Below are 12,988 nucleotides of genomic sequence, written 5' to 3' on the forward strand. Positions count from 1 at the left end.
ATTTTGGCAATTGGAAATTTTTGGCTCCCCTACTTTTGGTTTGAGATGAGTCTCGTTGCTAAACTAATGTAGGATTTAGAGACCCACTTTTCTGACATTGTGGTGATCTTTTTCAATCCCCATACAGTACATTCTATGCACAACTAAATTATGCAAGTTATCAGGTCCACAACCCCTGTATTTTCAGTGATTCAAACTTTTTTGAAAATGCAATAGACAGAGTTGATCATCTGTTGAGCCTGAGAAATGCATATGGGTCCCGGTGTAGTGGGCTTTGCATGGGACATGGGTGCAGTGGTTTCTACAAAGTGGTCTCAAGCTAAAGAATAATGAAAGGAAACTACTAGTGAAGTGGACTTTTAGCAAAATTGATATGGCCATGGACTTCCTAAACTTTTATTTTTATACCACTTTCAAAACAGAATAGAAAGACAGGTTGTTTGATTAGTACTTTTGAGTTTCCTGATTAGATACAATGTATTCCTGTATTAGCAAGAGATTTTTTTGGACCAATTTGTTACCAAAGTGGATGACCATGAGGTTCATGAAATCAATTAAAATGTGAATGTTCTGAAATTTTGACTACTCTTCTATGTTCCCTAATAGCACATGTCTATTGATTACAGCTTTAGGTATGATATTCATAATCTAGCATAACCCTGATTATTTATATTTCTGCTTATATCTTTAGTACCAGGAAGACCATTTGAAGTAAAGGAGATGTTTCTGGAAGACCTGTTAAGGAGTACAGGCTATACAAATAAAGAGATGATCAAATACAAGAAGGAAAAACAGCGAGGTTATTTATTTATTTATTTATTTATTTATTTTTTATCCCGCCCTTCCTCTCAGCAGGAGCCCAGGGCGGCAAACAAAGCACTAAAACACTTTAAAACATCATAAAACCAGATCTTAAAATACATTAAAACAAAACAGCATTAAAAACATTTTAAAAAAAACCTTAAAAAGGGTTAAAAACATTATTAAAAACATATTAAACAATTCTGACATAGATGCAGACTGGGATAAACGCCAGATAGGTGCATGATAAGATCTCTCTCATTCACAATTTAATTGTGGATGAGGCAGCCGATCTGGCGTGTATAACCAAGACCTGGGTGGGTGAGCAGGGAGGAGTCAGTCTCTTCCAGCTATGTCCACTAGGGTACCTGGTCCAGCATCAGGGTAGACCTGAGGGTTGGGGAGGGGGGGTTGCTGTGGTTTATAGGAGCTCCATCTCCCTCTACAAGCACCCTGTCCATGTGACTACTGGTCTGGAGCGTTCGCACCTTATGTTGGGTCAACGGGACAGACTGGGGATTCTGTTGGTGTACCGCCCCCCTGCTGCCCAACTGAGCTGACGGAGGTGGTCGCGGGGATACTGTTGAGATCCCCCAGACTGTTGGTTCTGGGGGATGTCAACATTGATGCCGAGGCCGCCTTATCTGGGGCGGCTCAGGATTTCATGGTTTCCATGACAACCATGGGACTGTCCCAATACGCCATTGGCCCAACACATGTAGCAGGGCATACTCTAGATCTGGTTTTTGCGACTGGACATGGAGTTAGTGATCTGAATGTAGGGGGGCCTTACATCAGTCCCTCTGTCATGGACAGATCACTGCTTGCTGAAGTTTAGACTCACAGCAGCTTTTCCCCTCTGCAAGGGTGGGGGACCTATTAAGTTGGTCCGCCCCCAGAGACTAATGGATCCATATGGTTTCCAAAGGGCTCTGGGGAGTTTTCTGGCTGATAGGGCTGGCGCTCTTGTCGAAACCCTGGTGGAACTGTGGAATACAGAAATGACCTGGGCGGTTGGCATGATTGCTCGTGAGCGCCCTCTCCTGTGTAGAGCTCGTACGGCTCCATGGTATACCCCAGAGCTGAGAACTATGAAACAATATTGGAGACTGCTTGAGTGCAGATGGAGACGAACTCCTTGTGGATGCAATTATACATTGGTAAGTGCCTATGGTAAGCTGTATTTAGGGGCAGTAAGGGCAGCAAAAAAACAATATTTTGCTGCCACTATCGAATCATCACTCTGCCGCCCAACGGAGCTCTTCAGAATTGTCCGGGGGCTATTACGCTTTGGCCCCAGGGACAAGGTAGAACCATCTGAGGCCCGCTGTAATAAATTTGCTAGGCACTTCCAGGATAAAATCTTTAGCATTTGCCAGGACTTAGATTCCAATGTTATAGCAGGTGAATCAAGTGGGGTATCCAAAGCACAGCCTTGTCCTGATTTCTTGGATGAGTTTCAGTTGGTGCAGCTTGAGGACGTTGACAAGGTTCTTGGAGAGGTTCGTGCAACCACTTCTGTGCTGGATCCTTGCCCTTCTTCACTAATAAAAGCTAGCAGAGATGGAACAGCCAGCTGGGCCAGGGAGGTGATTAATGCCTCTCTGTGAGAGGGGGTGGTCCCTGGCTGCCTGAAAGAGGTGGTGGTGAGACCACTCCTGAAGAGACCCTCCGTGGACCCAGAAAATTTTACTAACTATAGGCCGGTAACAAATGTTCCATTCCTGGGCGAGGTCCTGGAACGAGTGGTTGTGGGCCAGCTCCAGACACTCTTGGATGAGACCGATTATCTGGATCCATATCAGTCGGGTTTCAGGCCTGGTTTTGGCATGGAAACAGCCTTGGTCGCCCTGTATGATGACCTCTGTTGGGAGAGAGACGGGGGAGTGTGGCTCTGCTGATGCTCCTTGATCTCTCAGCGGTTTTCGATACCATCAACCATGGTATCCTGGGGAGACTGTCTGAGTTGGGAGTGGGAGGTACTGCATTGCAGTGGTTCCGCTCCTACTTGGCAGGTCGCCTCCAGAAGGTGGTGCTTAGGGAACATTGCTTGGCACCCTGGACTCTCCAGTATGGGGTTCCGCAGGGTTCAGTTCTGTCCCCCATGCTGTTCAACATCTACATGAAACCGTTGGGTGCAGTCATCCAGAGCTTTGGAGTGCGTTGCCATCAGTATGCTGATGACACGCAGCTCTATTTCTCCTTTTCATCTTCTTCAGGTGAGGCTGTCAATGTGCTGAACCGGTGCCTGGCTGTGACAATGGGCTGGATGAGGGCTAATATACTGAGGCTCAATCCAGACAAGACTGAGATGCTTCTGACCAGATGGTGGATGTCCAACCTGTCCTGGATGGGGTTGCACTCCCCCTGAAGGAGTAGGTTCGTAGCTTGGGGGTTCTCCTATAACCATCTCTGTCACTTGAGGCTCAGGTAGCCTTGGTGGCACAGAGTGCCTTCTACCAACTTCAGTTGGTGGCCCAGCTACGTCCCTATCTGGACAGGGATAACCTGGCTTCAGTTGTCCATGCTCTGGTAACCTCCAAATTAGATTACTGCAATGCACTCTACGTGGGGCTGCCTTTGAAGATGGTTCGGAAACTGCAGCTTGGGCAAAATGCAGCGGCCAGATTGGTAACAGGGACCAGATGGTCTGAACATATAAAACCGATTCTGGCCCGCTTGCACTGGCTGCCTGTATGTTTCCGAGCTCGATTCAAGGTGCTGGTTTTAACCTATAAAGCCTTACACAGCTTGGGACCACAATACCTGATGGAACGCCTCTCCCGACATGAACCCACCCGTACACTACGTTCAAGATCAAAGGCCCTCCTCCAGGTGCCTGCTCCAAGGGAAGCTTGGAGGATGGCAACAAGGGAGAGGGCCTTCTCAGTGGTGGCCCCCAAATTATGGAATGATCTCCCTGACGAGGTGCACCTGGCGCCAACACTGTTATCTTTTCAGCGCCAGGTCAAGACTTTCCTCTTCTCCCAGGCATTTTAGCATGTGTTTTATACTGTTTAAATTTTTAAATTGTGTTTTAAATTGTTTTTATAAGATCTGTTTTAAATTGTATTTGTTTTAATGTTTTTAGTTACTGTAAACCGCCCAGAGAGCTTCGGCTATGGGGCGGTATTCAATTATAGTAAAATAAATAAATAAATAAATAGGTCTCAACTTAAAAGGCTTGTTGAAAGAGGAAAGTCTTCAAAAGGCGCCGAAAAGATAGCAGAGATGGCGCCTGCCTAATATTCAAAGGGAGGAAATTCCACAGGGTAGGTGCTGCCACACTAAAGGTCCATTTCCTATATTGTGCAGAAAGAACCTCCGGATAAGATGGTATCTGCAGGAGGCCCTCACCTGCAGAGTGAAGTGATCGACTGGGCGTATAAGGGGTAAGACAGTCTTTCAGGTATCCTGGTACTGAGCTGTATGGTGCTTTGGACGCCAAAACCAGAACCTTGAACTTGGCCCGATAGCAAATGGGCAGCCAGTGCAATTCTTTCAGCAGCTGGGTGACTTGTTGGCGGTACCCTGCTCCAGTGAGCAGTCTCGCCGCTGCATTTTGCACCAGCTACAACTTCCGGACCAACCTCAAGGACAGCCCCACATAGAGTGCATTACAGTAATCCAGCCTAGAGGTTACCAGTGGGTGGACAGCAGTGGTCAGGCTATCCCGGTCCAGAAACGGCCGCAGCTGTCTCACCAGCCGAAGCTGGTAAAAGGCACTCCCAGCCACGGAGGTCACCTGGGTCTCTAGCGACAAAGATGGATCCAGGAGCACCCCGAGGCTATGGACCTGCTCTTTCAGAGGGAGTACGACCCCATCCAAAGCAGGCAACTGACCGATTATCCGAACTCAGGAACCACCAACCCACAGCGCCTCCGTCTTCAGTTTATTGGCCCTCATCCAGCCCACCACCGAGTCCAGGCAGCGGTGCAGGGCTTGCACAGCATCTCCCAATTCAGATGTTACGGAGAAATAGAGCTGGGTATCGTCAGCATACTGCTGACACCTCGCCCCAAATCTCCTGATGACTGCTCCCAAGGTCTTCATATAGATGTTAAACAGCATGGGGGACAAGATGGTACCCTGAGGCACCCCACTGCACAGCTGCCAGGGGGCCGAAAGACAGTCACCCAGTGCTATTCTCTGAGAACAACCCTGGAGATAGGATCGGAATCACTGTAAAACAGTGCCTCCAATACCATGGTCAATGGTATCAAAAGCTGCTGAGAGATCAAGTAAGAACAACAGGGTTGCACTCCCCCTGTCCTTCTCTCGATAAAGGTCATCCATCAGGGTGACCAAGGCCGATTCAGTCCCATAACCAGGCCTGAACCCAGACTGGGATGGGTCAAGATAATCTGTTTCATCCAAGAGTACTTGCAGTTGCTGCGCCACAACCCTCTCAATCACCTTCCCTAAGAAGGGAGTATTTGCAAGCGGTCAGTAGTTGTCACAAATGAATGGGTCCAGGGTGAGCTTTTTCAGGAGCGGTCGAATCACTGCCTCTTTCAAGGTGGCTGGAACCACTCCCTCTCACAATGATGCGTTGACCACACTCTGGTTCCACTTGGTTGGACCCCCTCAGCAAGCTTTAATAAGCCAAGAAGGGCAAGGGTTGAGAGGACACGTTGCTCACCGCATAATTGCAAGCACGTTGTCCACGTCATCAGGCCACATCAACTGAAACCGTTCCCAAGAAGTTGCAGCAGTCGTTGCATTGAACATCTCATTGGGGACTACTGTAGATGTGGATGGGACATCAAGACAGCTACGGAGACGAGCAACTTTACCCTCAAAGTGCCTTGCAAACAATTCACAGTGGGCCTCCGAAGGGTCTAAGACTCCCATTTCCTGGAGTTGATGTCAACAGACCCGTGACAATACAGAAAAGCTCCACCGGATGGCTACTTGAAGATGCGATGGAGGCAGAGAAGTGGGCCTTCTTCGCCTCCCTCACCGCCACACAGTAGGCATGGTTATGATGTTTTACTCGTACCCGATCAGCCTCACAGCACGTCTTTCACCACTTGCGCTCTAGCCATCATCCAGTCTGTTTCATTGCCCTTAGCTCACTGGTGTACCAAGGTGCAAGCCGGGCTCCACAGTGCTGGAGAGGGCGCTTGGGGGCAACTGTGTCTAAATGTGGTTGGTGTCTATATGTGCAGGTATTGGAAGGATGATGTTTCTATTGCTATTCAAAAGTTGCAAAACTAGTACTGAGAAATACTAATAAGAAAATATATGTTCTCATTTTTATTCTCTTTCTTTCTGTAAAACAAACAAACAAAAATGTGCTTTAGAGGAGAAACAACAGACCACTCTGACTGAATGGTATTCTGCACAAGATAACAGCAAGCCAGAATTCCAACGACAGAGAGCAATTCCAAATGTAGTTGAAGAATATGATCTTTTGGATGATGGTGGTGACACAGTTTTCAGTCAGTTGGTATGAACTCTTATAAATATTTCAACATTTCATGTTGATAGGAACAACAAATAGGTCCACTGTGTATGGCTCTCCCTGCACATTTCTGTGGACTTTCTTCCACTTTACATAATGGATTTCTTCCAGGTTGATAGTCATGAATAATAAACAATATAGAAAGTGGCATTATTAAGTTATGGAAATTTTGAAGCATGCTATTTTGTCTGTTTCAGGATATATATGGAAATACCTTAAAACAATAGAGGGACTGTTGCTCTTAGATAGCTTTCAAACAGAAGGTGGTGTTTTCTTATTCACAGGCTGAAAAAGATGTCAACTGCCTTGAACCTTGGCTAATTAAAGAGATGGATGCTTGTCTATCTGATATTTGGCTGCATAAAGACACTGATGCTTTTGCTCAGGTGTTTCACCTTATTTTAACTGAAAATGTCAGTGGTAAGTTCACATTGGTAGCTTCCCCTTACTCAGCTGTGCACCTGAGCCATAAATGCATTGTAATTTGCCTTGGGAAAAAAATCAGGTTCATACCTTTTACAAATAAGACGTGTTGTTTTGGAGTTCCAGTTTTCAGGAACTCTTTAGAACAATTTGTGGCATATTTTAGTGTTCTGCAAGATTAAACTGAGTAAGTGGATTGTGAGTCATGACTGATCACTATAGACAAGTTCCAAACCTCTGGAGCGAATTTTGAGATGTGTGCAGGAGGCTGCAGGGAGGAGGAGAGGATGGATAAGTTCCATTTCCACAAGAGAAGTTGAATGTGCAAGTGGGATGCCACAACTGTAAATACCTGGTATTTTTGCGATGTTCATATTTTCCCAAAACATAGGGAACTGCCTTATACTAAGTTATACCACTGGTCCATATAGTTCAGTATTGTCCACACTGACTGACAGTGGCTTTCTAGGGTTCAGACATGGGATGTTCCCAGCCCTTCTTGCAGATGCTGGGGATTGAACTTGGGACCTTTTGCATGCAAAGTGGGTGCTCCACCACTGAGCAACTCATTTTCCTTAAACATGCAGCTTAATTCTTCTTCATATTTACTCTGGAGTAAGTCCAACTCAGTATGCATAGGATTACACCCAAAGTAATAAGGATGGTGAATTCATGCAAAGGGCAGTTTTGGATCCTGAGTTAGGTTAAATCAATGGAGTATGTTATAACTTAATTTTTTATTTCAGTGGGAATTAAGTGCAATTAACTTAGTCTGGATCCAACCCAGTATGTTCTGAAAATCTTTTGGAAAAATAGTTAAAATAGTTGGAGCGATTGAGCAATTCTTTAAGAAACACTAATGTTTTTTCTCCTTCCTGTTCTAGTTGATTACAGGCACAGTGAGACAAGTGCAACAACTTTAATGGTAGCTTCTGGAAGAGGTTTCTTGAGTCAAGTAGAACAGTTGATTGGTATGGGAGCAAATGTTCACATCAAATCATCCAATGGCTGGTAAAATAAAAACAGTGCAACTTTTTGACATTAATTTCTGTGTGTGTATACCTGTCTGTGTATGTAGAGAGAAATCATGGATTATTGGAAGCGGTAATACATTGAGGATAACCTAATAATCCAGTTGTTCCTAAACATTTTATCCTCACAGACCACTTGAAATTGCTGATGGTCTTGGTGAACCACTTAATGATTTTTCTATCTGCTGTTGCAATTTTAAGGTATATGCTAGATGAGATATGATTTGTAATTGTGATTTTATCGCTTTTATTTCTTATTTTATAATTCATTGTATTTCAGTTTGCATTCTATAAGAGTCAAATTGTAATCCAATAAAATACAAGAAATAAAAGAAACAATAAAATACAATTAAAAATCAGTATGAATATTTAATGCTGACATGCCACAGACCACCTGAAAGAAGCTCAAAGACCACAGTATGGGAATCCCACCTATAAGCTGTTTGTTGTTGTTTTTAAGCAACATTATTTTGTTAGTTTCCACACTGCCAGTGCTGTACTCTGGATTGCCAGCAACCCTGCAGACCTAATTGTCAATGGTGCAGCCTGTTGTAATAGAACCTACTGTTTAATTAAACATTATGCTAAGGTAGATAAAGAGATTTCAACAGTAATTTATTATAGAGACTAGTTGAATGTTATATAGTGGGGATCATTTGCAATGCACAGAAATGTCTTCTTCTTGCCCTATGAGATATTAATCTTCATGGTCTGCTGTGCATTGCACTGCTAAAGCAACTAGCTCATGGCTGGTTTGCTACTTTCACTTTTTCTTCCTACCTCTCCACTTTATTTTTTTGCCTTCTTCTCCCTCTGTTTGTTTCTCCTTTTTGCCGCCTGCATGGAATTAGGTTTAGGGTTACATTTGGCCTGAGGGCCACAGGTTTTCCCACCCTTGATACAGTGTTTTACTTTACTTTGTTCCAAAGTTAAAAAATCTCCCAGATACAGCTGTTTTATGTCTACATTTCATTTGGTTGGGCTGTATAATTTATATTGCCAAATAAGAGTTCAACTAATAAATAAAAGTTATTTGGAATCTGTTACCCAAATTTTGTATTAGTTTTTTTCTTGTACAGATCAATGGCACTCTATTCACACATGGCTCTACCAAGATGGAGAAGTGAGTGTGTACCTGCTTCTCCCACCCCCACTATGTCTTCTTCATCCACATGGTAGATGTCATGTTGAAATAGATACAAGCTAGATCTCCATTGCCTCCTGCCTTTGAGAAGTATTTCATCAATTTGGCCTATGCACACTGAGCTCTGATTAGGTTCTGTTTTGGTCTGAGTTCAGTTTTCAGTTCAGATTCAATTTGACTCTCAGGTTTAAACATGAATTGTTTGCAAGAAACTCATTCTACCTGCTTCAGGGACAATTGGGAAAAGACATGGTCCAAGTTCAGAATTGAGTATATCTCTCTGCAATAAATATACTGAGCAGAAAAAGGCTAAAAATAGTATCAATATAGCACTTTTCCTACTAGCTGAAAGCCTATACATTATCTTGTTAAATACATATAAACACAAAATTACTTATCTCTTCACACCTTATAGATTAGAGCTTCTTATTTTTTTAAAAAAAGCTTTTGATCTGTCCTTTTGGCTCTACTTTCATTTTTTTTACTTTTTTTTTTTAATTCTGGAAACATATACTAGAGTCCTAGCCAAATGTTTTTTGTAATTTACCCTGTGGGATGATTTTTGCCTCTAGTCATATACAGGCTAATTAATTCTACATAAGAAGAGGAGTAAAATAAGATTAGAAATGCCATCCTGAATGTAACTAAAATGATTGAAAATGTACTTTGCTTCTAAGTTACGCTTTTGTGCTAAACTAAAATGTTTGTTTAAATGTCTTTTGCAATGATTACAGGACAGCTTTGGACTGGGCTAAACACTTTGGACAGACAGAAGTGGCTGATCTGTTGGAGTCCTACTGGTAATGTATTTATTAGCTCTGGAATGTGCTAGACTACATGGCAGACAGCTGCCTCTCCATCTAAAGCAGGAATGGGAAACTGGATCTGGCTAGTGGACCAGATCCTTATCTGTCCTGTCCCTCACAGGCCAATTTTGACAAGTGGTTGAGGGCCCCCACCTGTCAATCATCTAATGTCATAATGACACTGGGTGATGGGCATTTTGAAGTCTACCATGCTTTGAAGCACAGCTGTTGAGCAGCACTTCTTCAAAGTGCTTCAAACCAGCTGATAGGCACTTGGTTAAAGCCCTGCTTTGGAGCTGGCTTGCGCTCGCTACTAAGCTGATCGGCAGTGAAAGCAAGCCCCTTCCCAGTGCACAAGTGGGAGTGCAGTTTAAGGTTCCTGTGTCTCCACCTGCCCCTCACCTGACTTTGCATATGAAACATGGTTTGGGGAACATGGCCTTGCAGACCAAATTGGGACCCCCGCCAGACCGCATTTGGTTCATGAGCTGCAGGTTCCCTAACCCTGTTCTAAAGGTAAATGAGAGAGCCTATTGTAGTTCCCGCTTATGAAAGGGCCACTGTTTAAACTTGTCTTATGAAGAATCTTATTTAACTTGATTCTACTTGGTATCTGGAAATGTTTTTTAATGGAGCCTAATGAAGTATAAAGAAGGAAAATTCAACATGACGTGCAACAGATTAAGGAGTTTCTAAAGACAATTTGAAGGCACTTTTAGTAAAAGTCTGAAACAGTCCTAAGAGAACAGTCCTAAGCTATTTTGTTCTAGAAACTGCATTTCATGGTCGCTTTCCTCCCCATTGCTTATATTAATTCCAGGTTTGGGGCCAAAATACTTCAGAATTCTCTAGTTCAGGATGGGGAATCTTTGGCCCTCCACATATTTCTGAAGTACAACTCCATCATACCTGGCCATTGGCCATCCTCACTGGGACTGATGGGAGTTGTAGTTCATCAACATCTGGAGGCTCAGAGGTTCCCCACTCCTGTTCTAGATCATAATATATTAGAGGTTCTTGCAAAATTAGCATGGTATTTGTTTCTATAAATTAGACTTTACTTAAGAGACATCAAACTGGATGAATGGAAATATTCTAAAGTACTGTTGGAATAATGCAGTATATAAAGAAATAGTACTTTCACCTATTTTTGTTTGGGGTTTTTGTTTGTAAAAATGGGTTGTAAAATGGTTGCTTTTTGTTGTAAAGGTTCTCCTGTACAGGAGTGTCAAAGGTTCAGCCTGTAACTACATTCTCAGGACAGCTTAATAACAAGATAAAAACAATTTAAAACAAAATAACCCAAATATACAACTAGAAATCTGCTCCAGCGGTTTGGGACTCCCTGGAACAGCATGGGGGGAGGGGATTGCATAAGAAACTGACAAAAATCACATACTCCTCATCTGTTCCCAAGCACCTCCACTGAATCAAAGGCTCCTGGGTTCATGGAAGAATTCCTTTGTGATTTTCAAATATTACTGGAATTAAATCAACAGCTTGAGGAAGTATATCTAAACCTGTTTCCACATTGCACAACTATTGTCAATTTTCTGTAACTGTGAGTATGTGTGTATTTTAGTGCCTCATTGGAGTCTGGTAATCTAGATGAAAGTTCCTTGGTCCATGCTAATGCTAGTGAACTTAGTGAAGAAGACAGAGAGCTCCTGAAGGCTTATCATCATAGTTTTGATGATGAAAAGGTGGATCTTGACCTGATAATGCATCTGCTGTACAACATTTGTCATAGCTGTGATGCAGGTAAATACAGGTGTAGTACTTACTTTCATTTTAATAAAATACTATATGCACATGTTTTAGCCTATGTTCTGTCATGTGGACTCTGTTGCATGTAACATTTGGTGTAAACTAAAGACCTACATATTCCACTTGTGAGCTTGCGAGAAGGAAAGTACTGGACTAAATTGATATTTTGTCTGATCAGCAAGATTGCTCTTACTTACAGCTGCATTTGATTGTGATTTTTGCCCCATCCTCCTTTTGCTGTGGATGGATTTTGAGCAGGGCCTATATGTGTAAGAATGTAGATGGGCAGGCTTTGCTTTATACTAAAATATGTGTGTGGGGGGGGGTGCACAGACTTGCTATCCTCTCCCCTGCCCCCTCCCTGACATATGTAGCACATCCCTGTCTAGGCTTAGTCTGAACTCGGACCATAATGAAAAAACAGATATTAGCATAGCTTTCTCTGATTCTATCTCCTTTAACTCTGGAGTTTTGTCTTAAAGGAGCAGTTTTAATTTTCCTTCCTGGATATGATGAGATTGTTGGCTTGAGGGACCGCATACTATTTGATGACAAGAGGTTTGCTGATAATGCTCACAGGTAAAAGTCTGCCCCTCTTTTATGTGGTGGTGATTTTACTCATAGAAAACTACATTGCATTTCATTCATACTTCTTTGCTACTAGATTCCAGGTTTTTATGCTGCATTCAAATATGCAAACATCAGATCAGAAGAAGGTTCTAAAGACCTCTCCTCCAGGCATCCGCAAAATAGCAAGTATCAAATGACTTTTTCTGTGAATTTTCACTTTTTTCATATTAATTGTTATTACAGCTTAATGTGTTGTTGCAGATACTTTCTACAAATATTGCCGAAACTAGCATCACAGTTAATGATGTTGTCTTTGTGATTGACTCTGGAAAAATGAAAGAGGTATGCTGTTTGCTTACTTGTTTGTTTTTTAAAGATAATACTTAATATATTTTTTGAAATACTGTTTAATCTCTAAACTTTTTACATAAAAACAATAAAATTATGACAGTCAATAAAACTTCCTAAAAACAAGATGAAAACAAAACCTAACTGTATGTCACAAATAAAATTCAAATTTATGTCAAACTTGAGTTTTAAATTAAAATTGTGATCTGGTATTGTATTGAACACTTGTATTGTATCCCCCAACGATATAAAGTGTGCTGTAATGAAAGGAAAGCATCTCATTGTTACCTATTTAAAGAAGGATTTTAATACAGTGTGTAAAATAGTATGGGTGTGACGCAGACTACACATGGATGGCAATCCATCCACTACATGGTCTACTGGAGGGAGTTGATTTTTGCTAGTTCCTGCTGCGGGCCTTTGTGCCCCTTAAAAGCTGCTTAAGAAAGTCAGAGGACCCTCAAACAACTTGGGAGGGGAAGGGGAATCGGAGAAAATCACCTCTCCCCTTCCTCCAGCAGGAACATCCACTGGATCTCAGTGCCTTCTGTGAATGGAAAGAGACCTTCTGTTCTTGGAAGTGCAAGTCTGCATCCAAATCAATGTATGACAAAATCGCTTAATGGAACC

At 42.6% G+C, this 12,988-nt stretch overlaps 1 protein-coding gene across 3 annotated transcripts in view; it reads left to right on the plus strand.

The window, feature by feature from the left end:
• YTHDC2 (YTH N6-methyladenosine RNA binding protein C2) overlaps positions 1–12,988 on the plus strand; it is a 67,319-nt gene that overhangs the window by 13,936 nt on the left and 40,395 nt on the right. For all 3 annotated transcript variants that reach the window (XR_009762306.1, XM_061624231.1, XM_061624242.1), the window contains exons 8-16: positions 692–799; positions 6,109–6,254; positions 6,554–6,689; positions 7,577–7,703; positions 9,602–9,667; positions 11,256–11,434; positions 11,923–12,019; positions 12,105–12,192; positions 12,272–12,352. Coding sequence is in view for 2 of the 3 variants with exons in the window: in XM_061624231.1 (XP_061480215.1) it covers positions 692–799; positions 6,109–6,254; positions 6,554–6,689; positions 7,577–7,703; positions 9,602–9,667; positions 11,256–11,434; positions 11,923–12,019; positions 12,105–12,192; positions 12,272–12,352 (1,028 nt within the window). In the remaining variant the exon portion in view is untranslated. The remainder of the gene's footprint in view (positions 1–691; positions 800–6,108; positions 6,255–6,553; positions 6,690–7,576; positions 7,704–9,601; positions 9,668–11,255; positions 11,435–11,922; positions 12,020–12,104; positions 12,193–12,271; positions 12,353–12,988) is intronic.

Source organism: Rhineura floridana, chromosome 1 (genome assembly GCF_030035675.1).
Source record: "Rhineura floridana isolate rRhiFlo1 chromosome 1, rRhiFlo1.hap2, whole genome shotgun sequence".
Lineage (NCBI taxonomy): Eukaryota > Metazoa > Chordata > Lepidosauria > Squamata > Rhineuridae > Rhineura > Rhineura floridana.